At 37.9% G+C, this 18,768-nt stretch overlaps 1 protein-coding gene across 1 annotated transcript in view; it reads left to right on the forward strand.

Moving 5' to 3' along the window:
• The window catches only part of DMXL2 (Dmx like 2), a 153,023-nt gene that overhangs the window by 105,525 nt on the left and 28,730 nt on the right, over positions 1-18,768 (forward strand). The window contains exons 20-24 of the mRNA XM_024761857.1: positions 3,316-3,485; positions 8,583-8,680; positions 9,119-9,284; positions 10,613-10,877; positions 17,331-18,409. Of these exons, the coding sequence (XP_024617625.1) occupies positions 3,316-3,485; positions 8,583-8,680; positions 9,119-9,284; positions 10,613-10,877; positions 17,331-18,409 (1,778 nt within the window). The remainder of the gene's footprint in view (positions 1-3,315; positions 3,486-8,582; positions 8,681-9,118; positions 9,285-10,612; positions 10,878-17,330; positions 18,410-18,768) is intronic.

The following is an 18,768-nucleotide window of genomic DNA, read 5'->3' on the forward strand; positions in this document are numbered from 1 at the left end:
CCTATAAATATCAATTAAGTCCATCTTGTTTAATGTATAATTTAAAGCCTGTGTTTCCTTATTTATTTTCTTTTTGGATGATCTGTCCATTGATGAAAGTGGGCTGTTAAAGTCCCCTACTATGAATGTGTTACTGTCGATTTCCCCTTTTGTGTCTGTTAGTATTTGCCTTATGTATTGAGGTGCTCGTTTGTTGGGTGCATAAATATTTACAGTTGTTATATCTTCTTCTTGGATCGATCCCTTGATCATTATGTAGTGTCCTTCTTTGTCTCTTGTAATAGTCTATTCCCTCAGACAGGACGGGGTTAAAGGAGCAGCTGATTCGGGGGCTCTGGCTCACTGAGGCAGGGGCACGGAGTGCAGGGCGAGCCTGCGGCTGCAGAGGCCAGCATGACGTTGCACCAGCCTGAGGCGCGCCATCCGTTCTCCCGGGGAAGTTGTCCCCGGATCAGGGGACCCTGGCAGTGGCGGGCTGCACAGGCTCTGGGAGGAAAGGTGTGGATAGTGACCTGTGCTCGCACACAGGCTTCTTGGTGGCGGCTGCAGCGGCCTTAGCTTCTCATGCCTGTCTCTGGGGTCTGTGCTGATAGCCGCGTCTCGCGCCTGGCTTTGAAGCTCCTTTACGCAGCGCTCTTAAGCCCCTCTCCTCGCGCACCAGGAAACAAAGAGGGAAGAAAAAGTCTCTTGCCTCTTCGTCAGGTCCAGACTTTTCCCTGGACTCCCTCCCGGCTAGCCGTGGTGCACCTACCCCTTCAGGCTGTGTTCACGCCCCCAGTCCTCTCCCTGTGCTCTTACCAAAGCCCGAGTCTTAGCTCCCAGCCCCCGCCCCTCCCGTCGGGTGAGCAGACAAGCCTCTGGGGCTGGTGAGTGCTGGTCGGCACCGATCCTCTGTGCGGGAATCTCTCCGCTTTGCCCTCCGCACCCCTGTTGTTCTGCTCTCCTCCGTGGCTCCGAAGCTACCCCCACTCCGCCACCCGCAGTCTCCGCCCAGGAAGGGGCTTCCTAGTGTGTGGAAACCTTTCCTTCTTCACAGCTCCCTCCCCCTGGTGCAGGTTCTGTCACTATTCTTTTGTCTCTGTTTATTCTTTTTTCTTTTGCCCTACCCAGGTACGTGGGGGAGTTTCTTGCCTTTTGGGAGGTCTGAGGTCTCCTGCCAGCGTTCAGTGGGTGTTCTGTGGGAGTTGTTCCACGTGTGATCTCCGCATCTTACTCTTCCGCCATCTTCCCCCTCTTCCCTGAAAATTCTTAACTCTTGATAAATATTGTGACTTTCAGAAAGACCATGCTCATTTACATTTCCAGAACCAGTATTTGATGATGCCAAAACTCAACTCATTACAACACTTGATATTATCATTTAAAACAATCTATGGCATTTGGAATAGGTTTAAAAAGTGGTATCTCAAATTTTAGTTTTAAAATTTTAGTTTTAAATGATGGTCATATGGTACTGAATCACTTAATGATAATTGTGTATATTGCATAGGGAGACCTAAAACACCTCAAATTTCTAAAGCTTTGTCAAATTCCATTTTCCCTTTGATACAGTTAAAACATTGGAGATGAGAAAAGTGACTGCTATTGTAGGTGATGGTCTGGGGAAAAACTTAAGTAGCTAGTAGACAAGCTAAGAAGAACAGAGATATATTGCAAAGAATAGCCTGCCATTGGTAGGCAAATAAAAATAAGTGCCTGCTGGTGCCCCTTGTTTTTTCGTCCTAATACCTTTTTTCACTTCTAGTAGTTAGATTTCCAAATAGAGTTACTGATCTCTTCATCTTCTTTCTGAATCAAATTCCTCTGACATGTCTGTGTATATTTTTGTTTCCTTTTAGTCGTACCAAAAATGTCATCAACCAAATTTCATTTAAGGGTATAGAATATACTTTATATTGTTACTTTATATTAACATTTTTATATCAGCAAAAGTGTGCATTTTGCATTGCCTTATAATAGCAATTTCTAAAGCAAAGTGTTTTTTTTAATCCGTGGGGAGGAAGGTGATCTCCGCGTCTTACTCTTCCGCCATCTTCAAGGTCCCCCCCAGTGATTATTTCTTGAATCAGACAGATTTAAATAGAGAATTAATCTGCTTTTTAGGTTCTGAAAAAATACAGGTTGATGTTTTTAAGTTTTGTCCATTTTCCCCCTAAATTTATAGTGACAGTTAAGGCTTGTTGCATTGATTTTGTGATACGATGTCAAACACAGTATATAAATGTTAGCAATGAGGAATTTAAAAGACTTAAGATTATTATTTAAAATGGTCCTAATAGTTTTTTTTAATAATTTCCGAAGGAACTGTTGGGAAGCAGTAATTGTTAGAAAAGCTTTAAACTATATGGAAAATCTATATAGTAGTTGTTAATGAAAAAAATTATATGTGGTAATATTGATAGCCTTACAGCATTGGGAGTCCTGTGTTGTAATGTGGCTGTCAGACCGTCATTGACCTCAGGCTTTTCTTTGTTTCCAAAGGGATTCTAATAGATGGCTGATTCGACTAGCCTGGCTTCTTTCCTGGGATCCTTGGGGTTCTTCCCAGTGGCATTCCCACTAACATCACTCCTTGGTTCACTTCTCTCATGTTTCTTCTTCACCTGCTCTAAGTGGAGTAAAGTGTTATCAGTTGTTCAACTGTTGACAGACTCACTGAGGGTGTCACTAAACCCTATTTGTTGCCTCTAAATACAGCCTAGATCCCTGTCAGTCTTTTACCAGGGCATAAAAGTGTTTGCCATCAGTAATTAGGCCGCTTTAAACTCTTTTTAACTGAGGCACCAAAGACAGAGGAATGTGCCTCCTGACTGTTCTTCCCCAGAACTCTCATCAAGTTTAAAGCTTGCTTTGAAGTGATATGTAGCTCCTTGGCCCGAGGGATGAATGGGGCAGTTTTCCATATCCAGTACTGAAGGATATGGTCTGCAAGCAAGTGGCACTGTGAAACAACATCCACGTACATGGACCAGCATATTTTGACTTGACCAGAGCTTTTACTCTTGGTCAGTTTGGTGTGTGTACGTACATATGAACGGCTTGATATTCAAATATCTTTCTTTCCAGCAATTAAGTTTTAGTGTCTCTATTCTTGCAACGAATACGTTTCAGAAAGATTTTGGTTTTGTGTATCCTGTCAGTGATCTCGTATGTAGAAGCTTATACTGTAGAATCCTGAATGATGAAATCTTTTGATACTTTTTTTCAGCTTGAAAATTCTTTCCAGAATGAATAAATACATGATTATGTAAAAAATTGGTTTTGTTTTTGTTTTGATATAGTTCTGAAACTTATTATTTTGTATTTCTAATTTAGGTGTGTCTACTTGCCATTTTGCCTGGGCTTTTCATTCTGAGGCTGAGGAAGAGCTGATTAATATGATTCCGGCAATTCAGAGAGGGGACCCTCAGTGGTCTGAGTTAAGAGCTATGGGAATAGGTTGGTGGGTGAGGAATATTAACACTCTTCGAAGATGCATTGAAAAGGTAACTTTACTTCATTGGATTTTGAAGTTAAGTCTTTTCTTAAAGCATAAAAGATATTATCTTCCAGAAAACCTGTGGTGAGGGATTAGTATGTACATCTTGAGATCTTGAGAACTTCTTAAATAAAAATTATTGGACCTTTAAAACTAAAACTTGACCTTTATAAAATGTCCAAGCAGTATATCAGTTGTCTTTTGCCATATATACTAAGTATATGATATTTATGGAACAGATATTTTCTGCTATCAGTTGAGGTGCATCCTAGTTTAAGAAAATACAAACTGTATGTCAGTTACGTACATTACATAGAAAAAAAAGTTCTCTTCATTCATTTATTTATTTATGCATGCTGCACTGCATGGCTTGCGGGATCATAGTTCCCCAACCAGGATGGAACCCGCACCCCCTGCAGTGGAAGCACAGAAACGTGGAGTCTTAACCTCTGGACCGCCAGGGAAGTCCCAAATCATTCTTTTTATATAAAAGATTCTCTGCATGGCTAGGGTAATAAATACCAAATATCCTGTGCACTTTTAAAATACCATTCAAAAATTTTTGATTTGTGTGCACTTGAAGAACATATCTATGGCAGCAAATGACACATACTATAAATTTCTTTTTTAACTTATTTAATTAATTTTGTTTTTGCTACGTTGGGTCTTTGTTGCTGTGTGCGGGCTTTCTCCAGCTGCGGCATGCAAGGGCTACTCTTCGTTGCGGTGCGCGGGCTTCTCATTGCAGCGGCTTCTCTTGTTGCAGAGCACGGGCTCTAGGCGCTAGGGCTTCAGTAGTTGAGGCACGTGGGCTCAGTAGTTGTGGCGCATGGGCTTAGTTGCTCTGCGGCATGTGGGATTTTCCTGGACAAGGGATTGAACCTGTGTCCCCTGCATTGGCAGGCGAATTCTTAACCACTGCGCCAACAGGGAAGTCCCCTCATGCTATAAATTTTAAAATGGGTTTTTGGAATCAGTTTTCTAGTAGAAAATAAAGTTGTTAAAAATTTTTTAGTAGAAGCTGAAAATTCAGTGTTGCAGAAACTAACCATTATTGAGCACCTTTTGTGTACCAGGTTTGGTTCTAGTTGCTTTTCATAAATTATTTCATATAATCTTCTCGTCAGCTGTATGTTACCATCTCGATTTTCCACCTGATAGAACTACAACTCAGAGAGGTTGGGTAACCAGCCCAAACTCCCATCATTTAAAAGTGTTAGATTTAGTCTGTGCCCTTTCTACTCTGTCATGATAAGGAGAGTGGGATTGTCATTGTTTTGTTTGCTTTTAGGAGTCCATTGAAATTCTCAGAAGTATGATTAATGATACTACATTTGTGGAGTATGAATTCATTTCCCCCAAGAGGAATTTATTCCTCTACAGTAGTAGTTTCTAAATTTTAGTGTTTGAAGAATCACCTGGCAAACTTGCTTGAAACATACATCACTCACTTCCGCTCTCAGAAGTTTTCATTTAGTAGGTTGGAGGTGGTAGGGCTGTGGCATCTTCATCTGAATTAGCATTCTGTGATTCTGGTGTTCATGGTCCTCACATCACAGTTTGAAATGTAAGTGTAAAAGTGTCATTTTCCTGCTACATGTAAGGCTGCCAATAATATATAAGTACTTCCCTTCTCAAAATAGGCAGATGTAAGAAGGAATTTGTTCTCATACCAACCAAGAGATGTAGTTTCTGATGGACAGGGAAATTAATTGTTATAGCATATAAATTACACAATATCTACGTTAATTTTTTTTTTTTTTGGCCACGCCACACGGCTTGTGGGATCTTAAGATAATTCCCAGACTGGGGATTGAACCTTTGCCCTCGGCAGTGAAAGCACCACTGAAGTCCTAACCACTGGACCACCAGGAAGTCCCTATTAAATTTTTTTCATATCCCAAAGCAATGGAAAAAGAGGAGGACATATTTTATCTGAAATGTTCTACAAAGTCTCTTCAGTTTCTTGTCATCAGTGTGTTGTGTCATTATAATTGAGTGTTTCTGATATATACATATGATTTATTTCCACAAGTAATTTATCTCTTAAAATTAAATCAAAAGGATATGTAAAATTTTTTCCCTTGAAATATATGTTATGTTGGATTGGCCAAAAGGTTCATTCGTTTTTTTCTGTAGGATGGCTCTAGTAGCACTTAGTTGTCTTCAACTTCATTTGAAACAAATTTTTAGATTGTATTGTGACAGCTGTCATATCAGCACGGATTTAAAAAACGCTTATCAGAATTGGTGAATTTTTGTGTAGCCATTTTAATATTGAAGATAGAAGGAAAAAAGCAACACTTTTGGCATATTATGCTTTATTATTTCAAGAAACGTAAAAACACAACTGAAACGCAAAAGAATATTTGTGCAGTTTATGGAGAAAGCGCTGTGACTAATCAAACATGTCAAAAGTGGTTTGCGAAGTTTTGTGCTGGAGATTTCTCGAGAAGCTGGACGATGCTCCACGGTCGGGTAGACCAGTTGAAGTTGATAGGGATCAAATCGAGACATTAACTGAAAACAGTCAACGTTATACCACGCGGGGGATAGCCGGCATACTCAAAATGTCCAAATCAAGCACTGAAAATCATTTGCACCAGCTTGGTTATGTTAATCGCTTTGATGTTTGGGTTCCAGGTAAGTTAAGCGAAAAAAACCTTCCTGACCGTATTTCCTCATGGGATTCTCTACTGAAAGGTACCAAAAACGTTCTGTTTCTAAAACAAATTGTGATGGGTAATGAAAAGTGGATACTGTACAATAATGTGGAATGGAAGAAATCATGGGGCAAGCGAAATGAACCACCACCAACCACACCAAAGGCCGGTCTTCATCCAAGAAAGGTGATGTTATCTATATGGCAGGATTGGAAGGGAGTCCTCTATGATGAGTTCCTTCCGGAAAACCAAACGATTAATCCCAACAAGTACTGCTCCCAGTTAGACCAACTGAAAGCAGCACTTGACAAAAAGCATCTGGAATTAGTCAACAGAAAACACATAATCTTCCATCAGGATAATGTAAGACCACATGTTTCTTTGATAACCAGGCAACAACTGTTACAGCTTGGCTGGGAAGTTGTGATTCATCTGCTGTATTCATCAGACATTGCACCTTTGGATTTCCATGTATTTTGGTCTTTACAAAGTTCTCTTAATGGAAAATATTTCCATTCCCTGGAAGACTGTAAAAGGCACCTGGAACAGTTCTTTGCTCAAAAAGATAAAAAGTTTTGGGAAGATGGAATTATGAAGTTGCTTGAAAACTGGCAGAAGGTAGTAGAACAAAACAGTGAATACGTTGTTCAATAAAATTCTTGGTGAAAATGAAAAATGTGTATTTTATTTTTACTTAAAAACCAGAGGAACTTTTTGGCCAGCCCAAAACTCATTAGCTGAAGATGAATAAAAATTCTTGTAAGAATTATTAAACGTTGAAGTACTAAGTTAAATGATTGAAGGCAGAGAAAATACTGAAAAAGGGGAAGAGGAATAAAAGCATTTTTGTGATGTGATTTTAGGTGCCTTTACCCCTCTTTACCATGCCTTGGTGGCTTCCTGCTCTACCAGCAGTTAGTGTTCATTAATAAAACCTCCATTGTTTTTTATCGTTATACCTCTCAACTTAGTTATTTGCAGAGGTTATATCAGTATCTTTGAGAAATATGTGGTCTGTATGGTACTGTATTCAAAACCGTATGATTATGTACAACAGTGTTACTGGCTTAATAATTTTTAAACTTACATTGAGTTGATTGGTTCTTTATAAATTCAGCAACTTCGGTCACATGGCTCAAAGGAGGTTATCAGTTATGGTACAAGGGGAATTATGTATTCATTAAGGCTTTTTCTCATGGAATTTCTAAGAACTAAAATTTGAAAGCCCTTCAAAATAATGGAGCTTCAACCACCTGTATTTTAATTACATGCCAGAAAGAATGTGCCAGTCCTTCAGAACTGTCAGAATTTGATTGAAAAATACTGGAGGGCTTCCCTGGTGGCGCAGTGGTTAAGAATCTGCCTGCCAGTGCAGGGGACACGGGTTCGAGCCCTGGTCTGGGAAGATCCCACATGCCGCGGAGCAACTAGGCCCGTGAGCCACAACTACTGAGCCTGTGCGTCTGGAGCCTGTGCCCCGCAATAAGAGAGGCCGTGACTTTGAAAGGCCCGCGCACCATGATGAAAAGCGGCCCCCGCTTGCCGCAACTAGAGAAAGCCCTCGCACAGAAACAACGACCCAACACAGCCAAAAGTAAATAAATTAATTAATTTTTAAAAATACTGGAAAATTATGTTTAAAGAAAACTAAAACATTTATTTTTGTATTTTTCAAAATGTGTGTGTATGCATGTGCGTGAGTATAACTGATATTTATTTACAGTTGTCTGTATCAGTATTAGTTGAGAGAGCTTTAAAATGTGAAATCACATATACATACCATAGAAGTCAGCATTTTAACTTTTACAGAACATTAAGAAATTTAATATGTCTAATTTTCAAGAAAAGGTCTCACTGGGAATTCCCTGGCGGTCCATGGTTAGGACTCTGTGCTTCCACTGCTGGGGGCCCGGGTTCGATCCCTGGTTGGGGAACTAACTTCCTGCAAGCTGTGCAGCACGGCCAGAAAAAAAAAAAAGAAAAGAAAAGGTCTTACCTATCAAATATTCTGCATTCTTTATTGTTTCCTATGTTAGACAGTTTTATTACTACCTGGGTCTAATCCCTTTTACACCCCTTACTTACTGTGTGACCTTAGGCAATTCAGTTAACCTCTCTGTGTCTCAGTCGCCTCATGTGTAAAATGGGGATAATAATAGTACCTCTTGGATCGTGGTGATTCAGTAAGATAAGTGAAAGGTGTCTAGTACATGGTAAGTAGTCAGTAAATACTAGTTGCTGTTATTATTTTTATTGTAATTACTGGTATACAAAGGGTTGTTTCTAGGAGCTATATTATAAACTACTGGCGATCGTGGAATAGAGTCAGCTCTTCCCATCTGCATAGTTTGTGTCATCCATGGAAATAGTAGGGAAGCATTAATTGTTGTAATTTGTTTATCAACTAGTTAATTCAGTATAACTTTTTATTGACTGTTTAGGTTGCCAAAGCTTCTTTTCAAAGGAACAATGATGCCTTGGATGCTGCATTATTCTACCTTTCAATGAAGAAGAAAGCAATAGTGTGGGGTCTGTTTAGGTAAATTTCCTCAACACTTAATATGGTTTAATGGAATGAAGATTGTGCTGTGACTCAGAAACATAATGCTTTTGAAAGTACTTAGATAAATCAGTTTCCTTTCTTGTGCCTTGACTCCTTTATCTGCAAAACAAATAGAATATCATTTGAACTTAACCTAAAGAGTGGGATATTGTTAAAAATAAGTTGATAAAAGCACTTTGGAAAGTAAAGAGTGCACTTGCTTCCGATTCATGTATACTTAAGGTATTTTGAGTTTTCTCCTTATTAGAAGAAACGAAGAGAAGCTTAATAGCAAATACCTACCACTAAAGTTGTTATTGTTCTTCTTTTAGATGGATGTTTGAGGTTTTCATTTTCTATTTTCATATATTCTGTAAAGGATTAAAACTATTTTAAATTTGGTTTAACCACTGATGTTTGTGCTCTGGTTCCCAGGTCACAGCATGATGAAAAAATGACAACATTTTTCAGCCACAACTTTAATGAAGATAGATGGCGTAAAGCCGCTTTGAAAAACGCTTTCTCTTTACTTGGAAAACAACGCTTTGAACAATCTGCTGCTTTTTTCTTGTTAGCTGGTTCATTGAAAGATGCCATTGAGGTATAACTAAGAAAACATGCTATGAAATACCTGTAAGAGCTTGAAAACCTGGGAAGATCATGGAGGAGACTGTAATGTTTGGTCATATGTTTGTAAGGATAGAGGGTAGAGAATAACTACAGAGATTACTAACTTAAATAGTAGCACAATGATAATGGAATTATAAATAAATACATGTAGAAACATAAATGAAAAATTTTATATAGAGAATATTGCATTTCAAGATAAGTATTTCAAGTATAAGTGTATGGAAAAAATGGTTTATGAATATCTTTTTCCTGACCATCTTGTGATTCTGAACTATTTAAGTATGTATAGGTCGCAATCTCCTTACTTCGTGTAGACAGGCAGATATTTTAAGTTCTTTTTCGTCTAAATGAAATTCATAGATAAGGAACTGGGATTGCAATTTATACTGTTTTGAAATGTAGTCTTAGATATTGGAAGGTGAATGGGAAGAGGTAAAACTTCACATTTTTTGATACACAATCTTGGTAGCTGATGAAGAGAATAATTACAAATATTTCTGTTTTTTATGAGATATTCCTTTTAGGATACCTATTATTATAATGAATAATCCAAACAGGTGAAGGAAAAACATAATTGGAAATAATACATCATAGAAAAAATAGGAAATATCCAACAAAGTGAAAGTACTTTATGTTTAGAATTAGTCATATTTTCAGAATTATCTCAGATGTATGATTTTTTAAAGTAACAAATATTTATAATTTTGAAATGGGAAGCTTAGCCTAGAAGATACTCAGGCAAAGAAGAGAAATGTTGATTGAGTGAGAGTTGCTCATATTGCCTGCATGACCTCAGATTCTCAGATGAGTAGCTACTTTAGAATATAAACTCAGAGAGAGTAAGAATAGAGTATGTGGCTTTATTTCTTAAGTTATTTACTATGTAAGTAGAAGATTCTTTTAAAATAGTAATAATTATGTTTATATGGAAATATATTTGGAAATTAACAGGAACTGATGTATATAAATTCAGATGTCATAAGTGGTATTTAATTTAAAGATGAATGTTATTTGAATTGATCTAAGTGTGAGATGGTGTTGATATACTTCATTTTATGCATTTTTTATAAATGATCTTTCTAGGCTGGAAGCTACTAAGTTCTAGTTTCTTAATCTTCCTGCTATTCCTTAATCTCCTTTCAAGCAAGTATATAACTACCCTTCACTGTCTCAATCTCTGGACCTCTTCCCCCCACTGTGAGAATATAAATAGTGGATAATTTCAGGATATCAGTTGGATATTTCATATCTCTAAATAATTATCATTAAATAAGTATTTCTTAATGCTTAAATTTATAGGTATGTCTTGAAAAAATGGAAGATATCCAGCTAGCCATGGTAATTGCCCGTTTATATGAATCTGATTTTGAGACTTCATCCACTTATCTATCCATCCTAAATCAGAAGATTTTGGGTTGCCAAAAGGATGCCTCAGGATTCGATTGCAAAAGATTACATCCTGATCCTTTCTTACGTAGTCTTGCGTACTGGGTAATGAAAGATTATGCCCGAGCCTTGGATACGTTATTGGAACAAACACCAAAGGAGGATGATGAACATCAAGGTAGAACATTTTGTGGATTTCTCTTTTTCTTTTTTAAAAGAAGACAGTTTCTGAACTGATGTTCACTTAGATAATACACACACACACACCCCCCACACACAACCAATCATTACCAGATTTACTTTACAACTTTGAGAAATTAGTATCAAAATTTCTTGAGCGGCTAAAGGTTTAGTCGCTTACTATCTATAATTGAATCTAGCATTTTGTTATCATAATTTGAGTAGTAAAAGAAGACTTCACACACATTTTTACTCTCATAGCTATATATCAAGGCATATAAGATTACCATACTATTCTAATTTCATATATATTAGACTGAAGCATACAGAATGTTTCCACATCACACAGCTCTTTCTATGTATCATAATAGCCGGTTTCCTAAAAGAGTGTAAATTTTGGCTGGTACACATGTTGGTTTAGTGTATGGGCCTACAAAAACTTTATTCTTGTGTGGCAAACTTTCTTTACTCTTAGTTATACCAAATAATTTAGATTTTTAAAAGCATTTGGAAGGTATCTAGCAGCATTGTTTGCAATAATTTAGAAAATGGAACATTTTAAGTATTCATCAATACAATAGTTATATAAATTATAATATATCCATACAATAGAAACAATGTGCTATTAAAAATGGGGTAGAGTGATGTGTTAATATGTGCTGTATTATTAAGTGAAAAACTAAGATATAGAACAATATGGTTCTTTTTGTACTTTATGTATATATGTCGTACATATACACACGTGTGTGCACACATGTACTGTGTCTGGTTCCCACTCCCTCTCCATTTTTTGTTTTTTGGAACAAATCACAAGAAACTACCGGCACTGGTTATCTTTTGGGAACAGGAGTGGGAAGATACAAGCTTTTACTTTTCATTTTGTACTTTCCATAGTTATAATTTTCTAGCCTTTTATTTTTATTACATATTATTTTTAAACACTAAAAGAGCTTACATGAATAAAGAGATTCAGGCTCAATTTTTACTTCTTCTTTACAAAAAAGAAATATAATATTTTAATACATAGTCCCCCCTTATCCACAGGGATTACGTTCCAATACCCTCAAATAAAATAGAACGATTATAACAATATGCTGTAATGAAAGATATGGTTTCTCTCACTCAGAATCTTATCATACAAATTTATTGCCTTTTCCATCTTAACTAAGCACTTACCATGCACTGTGCCCATAACTTTTGAAGTTTGAGGTGTGACAGAAAAACTAGCATAAATTTCTTTTTCCTGCTTCACAATTTCATGGACAGAAGATTCATTCTGACCTTAGATCTTAGTACCCTCAGCTTACAAATTTTTTTACTTTCCTTATTAAATAGAGAACTTTCAAATTTTCACTTAAAGGAAGCACTTACGGCTTCTCTTTGGCATAGATGAACTGCCACTATCACTGCTTTTGCACGTGGGGCCGTTATTAAGTATGATAAAACGAGGGTGACTTGAACACAAGCACTGTGGTGCCGTGACAGTGGATCTGATAATCCAGGTGGCTAGTAAATGACTAATGGGTTGAATACCCTGGACAGGATGGAGCGAGATTTTTGTCGTGCTACTCAGAACCACTCGCAATTTAAAACTTATAAATTGTTTATTTCTGAAATTTTCCATTTAATATTTTTGGACCTCAGATAATGGAATCCATGGAAAGCAAAACTGCAGATAAGGAGGGACCACTGTAAATATTTTTAAATTTATTTAAAGGAAAGGAAATAAAACCTTTAGAAGAAAAATTAATATCTGACCTACCCAGGCAATTTTAATAAAATGTACACATTTTTACAGAAGGAAGATTCTGTTTATTTCTTAATCTTTTCCAGGTTAACTTTTAAAAGGTTGTTATTGGGAAAAATTTTATGTATACATAAAAGAGTGAATGATATAATGAAAGTCTCTGACTCTATCATCCAGTTTCAGTAGTTATCAACTCATAACCAACCTCGTGCCATATATATATTCCCATCCTTTCCACACCCTCCCATTTTCAATACTGTATAGATTCATTTTGAAGCAGACACAGCAGATCATTTCATCTGTGAATATTGCAACATGCATCTCTAAAAACTAAGTACTCTTTAAAAAACAATAACACATGTCATTGTTATAACACATAACAATTTTATTAGTAATTAAATACTCAGTCTTCAAATTTCCCTGGTTCTCTCAAAATCTTATACAGTTGATTAATTTGAAACAAAATCCAAATGATGCCTATATATTGTGATTGGCTGAGGTGGCTCTTATGTCTGTTTTGATCCATATTTAGTTACCCCTCTCCCCCTCCCCCAGTTTATTTGTTAAAGAAGTCGGATTGTTTGTCCTGTAGTTTCTTTTTTTTTTAAACATCTTTATTGGAATATAATTGCTTTACAGTGGTGTGTTATTTTCTGCTTTATAACAAAGTGAATCAGTTATACATATACATATGTTCCCATATCTCTTCCCTCTTACGTCTCCCTCCCTCCAACTCCCCCATCCCACCCCTCTAGGTGGTCACAAGCACCGAACTGATTTCCCTGTGCTATGCGGCTGCTTCCCACTAGCTATCTATTTTACGTTTGGTAGTGTAAATATGTCCATGCCACTCTCTCACTTTGTCACAGCTTACCATTCCCCTCCCCATATCCTCAAGTCCATTCTCTAGTAGGTCTGTGTCTTTATTCCCGTCTTACCCCTAGGTTCTTCATGACATTTTTTTTTCTTAGGTTCTGTATATATGTGTTAGCATATGGTATTTGTCTTTCTCTTTCTGACGTACTTCACTTTGTATGACAGACTCTGGGTCCATCCACCTCACTACAAATAACTCAATTTCGTTTCTTTTTATGGCTGAGTAATATTCCATTGTATATATGTGCCACATCTTCTTTATCCATTCATCCGATGATGGACACTTAGATCTAATTTCTTTAGGTGTAGGTTAGGTTGTTTATATTAGATGTTTCTGTTTCTTAAGGTAGGATTGTATTACTATAAACTTCCCTATTAGAAATGCTTTTGCTGCATCCCATAGGTTTTAGGTCTTTGAGTTTTCATTGCCATTTGTTTCTAAGAATTTTTTGATTTCCTTAGTGATCTCTTGGTTATTAAGTAGTGTATTGTTTATCCTCCATGTGTTTTTATTTTTTACAGATTTTTTTTCCTGTAATTGATATCTAGTCTCATAACATTGTGGTTGGAAAAGATACTTGATATGATTTCAGTTTCCTTAAATTTACCAAGGCTTGATTTGTGACCCAGGATATTATCTATCCTGGAGAATGTTCCATGAGCACTTTGAAAGAATGTGTATTCTGTTATTTTTGGATGGAATGTCCTACAAATATCAATTAAGTCCATGTTGTTTAATGTATTGTTTAAAGCTTGTGTTTCCTTGTTTATTTTCACTTTGGATGATCTGTCCATTCGTGAAAGTGGGGTGTTAAAGTCCCCTACTATGAATGTGTTACTGTCGATTTCCCCTTTTATGGCTGTTAGTATTTGCTCCTATGTTGGGTGCATAAATATTTACAATTGTTATATCTTCTTCTTGGGTTGATCATATGTAGTGTCCTTCTTTGTCTCTTGTAATAGTCTTTGGTTTAAAGTCTATTTTGTCTGATATGAGAATTGCTACTCCAGCTTTCTTTTGCTTTCCATTTGCATGGACTATCTCTTTTCTGTCCCCTCACTTTCAGTCTGTATGTGTCCCTAGGTCTGAATTGGGTCTTTCTTTGACAGCATGTATATGGGTCTTGTTTTTGTATCCATTCAGCCAGTCTTCGTCTTTTGGTAGGAGCATTTAATCCATTTACATTTAAGGTAATTATCAATATGTGTGTTCCTATTACCATTTTCTTAATTGTTTTGGGTTTGTTATTGTAGGTCTTTTCCTTCTTTTGTGTTTTCTGCTTAGAGAAGTTCCTTTAGCATTTGTTGTAAAGCTGGTTTGGTGGTGCTGAATTCTCTTAGGTTTTGCTTGTCTGTAAGGTTTTTCATTTCTCCATTGAATCTGAATGAGATCCTTGCTAGGTTGGGTAATCTTGGTTGTAGGTTTTTCCGTTTCATCACTGTAAATATGTCCTGCCACTCCTTTCTGGCTTGCAGAGTTTCTGCTGAAAGATCAGCTGTTAAACTTATGGGGATTCCAAAGAAAAATAAAATAATATAAAGTTATTAAAATAAAAAATAATTATTAAAAAATTAAAAAGTAATAATAAAAGAAAGAAAGAATAGATCAAGCAAACCAAAAAAACAAATCCACCAGTGATAGCAAGTGCTAAAAACTATACTAAAAAAACCCCCCAAACAAAAAATGGATAGACAGAACCCTAGGACAAATGGTAAAAGCAAAGCTATACAGACAAAATCATACGAAGAAGCATACACATACACACTCACAAAAAGAGAAAAAGGATTAAAAAATCTATATATATAAAAGAAAAAAAAAGGATGAGAGCAACCAAATCAATAAACAAAGCTACCAATGATAATCAACTCTAAATACTCGACTAAGATAAACATAAAGCCAGGAACAAATTAGATGCAGAAAGCAAACCCTAAATCTACAGTTGCTCCCAGCATCCACCACCTCAATTTGGGGATGATTCATTGGCTGTTCAGGTATTCCACAGATGCAGGGTACATCGAGTTGACTGTGGAGATACAATCTGCTGCTCCTGAGGCTGGTGGGAGAAATTTCCCTTTCTCTTCTTTGTTCGCACAGCTCCTGGGGTTCAGCTTTGGATTTGGCCCCGCCTCTGCGTGGAGGTCTCCTGAGGGTGTCTGTTCTTTCCTCAGAGAGGACGGGGTTAAAGGAGCAGCTGATTAGGGTGTACTGGCTCACTCAGGCCGGGGTGAGGGAGGGGTATGGATGTGGGGCGAGCCTGTGGCGGTAGAGGCCAGCGTGACGTTGCACCGGCCTGAGAGGCTCCCCATGTGTTCTCCCAGGGAAGTTGTCCCTGGGTCACGGGACCCTGGCAGTGGCGGGCTGCACAGGCTCCCGGAAGGGGAGGTGTGGAGAGTGACCTGTGCTTGCACACAGGCTTCTTGGTGGCTGCAGAAGTAGCATTAGCGTCTCGTGCCTGTCTCTGGGGTCCGTGCTGATAGCTGCGGCTCGTGCCCATCTCTGGAGCTCGTTCAGGCAGTGCTCTGAATCCCCTCTCCTCGCACACCCCGAAACAGTGGTCTCTTGACTCTTAGGCAATTCCAGACTTTTCCCCGGACTCCGTCCCGGCTAGCTGTGGCACACTAGCCCCTTTTAGGCTGTGTTCATGCAGCCAACCCCAGTCCTCTCTCTGGGATCTGACCTCCGAAGCCCGAGCCTCAGGTCCCAGCCCCCGCCCGCCCCGGCGGGTGAGCAGAGAAGCCTCTTGGGCTAGTGAGTGCTGGTCGGCACCGATCATTTGTGCGGGAATCTGTCCGCTTTGCCCTCTGCAGCCCTGTTGCTGCGCTCTCCTCCGTGGCTCCGAAGCTTCCCCCCTCTGCCACCCACAGTCTCGGCCCGAGAAGGGGCTTCCTAGTGTGTGGAAACTTTTCCTCCTTCACAGCTCCCTCCCACTGGTGCAGGTCCCGTCCCTATTCTTTTGTCTCTGTTTTTTCTTTTGCCCTTCCCAGGTACGTGGGGGAGTTTCTTGCCTTTTGGGAGGTCTGAGGTCTTCTTCCAGCGTTCAGTAGGTGTTCTGTAGGAGTTGTTCCACACGCACATGTATTTTTGATGTATTTGTGGGGAAGAAGGTGATCTCCACGTCTTACTCCTCCACCATCTTGAAGGTCTCCCTCTTTGCAGTTCTTCTTGTTTTGATAGTATATCCCACTAAGGATGTTCAGTCAAATTACTTATTTTTTTAAAATTACTTATTTTTAAGTCACTTTATAGTTCCTCTCTTGTGGTTATGCTACCAACTTGATACAAAGAATAACGTTTAATTTTGCTTTTGCTTTTATTGTGAATTTTTAAAGATTAATTTTCTTTTAGAATTATATAAAATGTTGAAGTGGTTTTTAAATAAAAACCATAAAATCAAGGTATTTTCAGAGAAATCTAGCTTCTTTCCTCATCTCTCTACCCTGTTCTTGCCTCCCTTTTTTAGGGGACCAATTGAAAAAAAAATTGTGTGTTCTCCTTCCATTTAAAAAAATACAAGTGTACGTGTGTGTGTGTGTGTATGTGAATGTGTGTATGTGTTCCCTCTTTACTTTCTTAAGTAAAAGGTAGTTTAATATATATACTTTTCTTCATCTTCTTTTACTTAATATATTCTGGATATCACTCCATAGCAAAACAGGGAAATTCTTTTTATTTTAGCTGTATTTTGTGGGTATATCGTAGTTTAACTAATCCTAGGTTAATATTTAAGTGTCCTTTATTTTGAGGAAATGCTGACATATTTTATTCTTTTGTAATATAATTACAAGTTAACATAATACCTTGTGATTGTATCTGTTTGATTTCTATAGTTATCAAATCTTGTAACCCAGTGGTGTTTAGTTTCTACAACTACCTTCGAACTCATCCTTTGCTTATTCGAAGAAACCTTGCCTCCCCTGAGGGAACTTTGGCAACCTTAGGTCTCAAAACGGAGAAGAACTTTGTTGATAAAATTAATCTCATAGAAAGAAAATTATTCTTTACTACAGCAAATGCTCATTTTAAAGTTGGATGTCCTGTTTTAGCCTTGGAGGTACTCTCCAAAATTCCAAAAGTTACCAAAGTGTCTGCCTTACCTTCAGAAAAAGATCAGCCTGACTTCATTTCTAAAAAGACGGATGATGTACCTTCAGAATCAAAAACTCTGAGTGATGGTGGTAGAAGTTCTGGAATTGATTGGTCAAACGTAACTTCATCACAGATTGACTGGAGTCAGCCAATAGTAAAAGTTGAAGAGGAACCTCTTACTCTTGATTGGGGTGAAGAGCACGATGGTAGCTTAGAAAAAGAGGAAGAAGATGCTGTCGGTTTAGTAATGAAAAGTACAGATGTCAGGGAAAAAGATAGACAAGAAGATCGGGAAGCCCCAGACCCTGATGTGTTATTGACTCCTCAGGAAGAGGATTGCCTTGAAGGTGATTCTGAAGTTGATGTGATTGCTGAACAACTAAAATTCAGAGCTTGTTTAAAGATCCTTATGACTGAACTAAGAACATTGGCTACAGGTTATGAAGTAGATGGTGGAAAACTCAGATTTCAACTCTATAACTGGCTTGAAAAGGAAATTGCCGCCTTGCATGAGATATGTAATCATGAATCAGTTATTAAAGAATATGCCAGTAAAATGCATTCCACAGTAGAGAGTGATATTCGGGATCAGGAAGAAATGGTGGACAAACCAGGTCTTGGTTCCTATGAGTGGCACCAAATAGAAAGGCGGAGACTACAGGCTAAACGAGAGCATGCGGAAAGACGGAAGTTATGGTTGCAGAAGAACCAAGATCTCCTCAGAGTGTTTCTTAGTTACTGTAGCCTTCACGGGGCCCAAGGCGGTGGTCTGGCCTCAGTAAGGATGGAACTCAAATTTTTGCTACAAGAATCACAGCAGGTATTGACTTTACTTTTGTTTTCAATCTTGGTTATTTTAATAATTTCAGTAACTTTCATTTATAGTTGTAAAGCCCTTTTTACTGGTTAATGTGATTCGCTCCTCTATTCACAGGAGGCACATATTTACACTCTGCATCCGTCTTTTTAGACAAAAGTTTTGATAATTAGGTGTAGGCTAAAAGCTCGAGGTGCTCTAAGCATAGGACCCGGTACGCAATCAATTTTTGTAGAATAAGTGAGCAAGCACATTAACATATTGCTTTTACTCAGATGTTTACTGCCAGTATTTTTATCATATAACTATTAATTGCTTTTTTTTGTCCTTCATTTTAACTACGGAAAAAATAATCTCCTACC

Source organism: Neophocaena asiaeorientalis, unplaced genomic scaffold (assembly GCF_003031525.2).
Source record: "Neophocaena asiaeorientalis asiaeorientalis breed wild unplaced genomic scaffold, Neophocaena_asiaeorientalis_V1.1 scaffold506, whole genome shotgun sequence".
NCBI classification, from domain to species: Eukaryota; Metazoa; Chordata; class Mammalia; order Artiodactyla; family Phocoenidae; genus Neophocaena; species Neophocaena asiaeorientalis.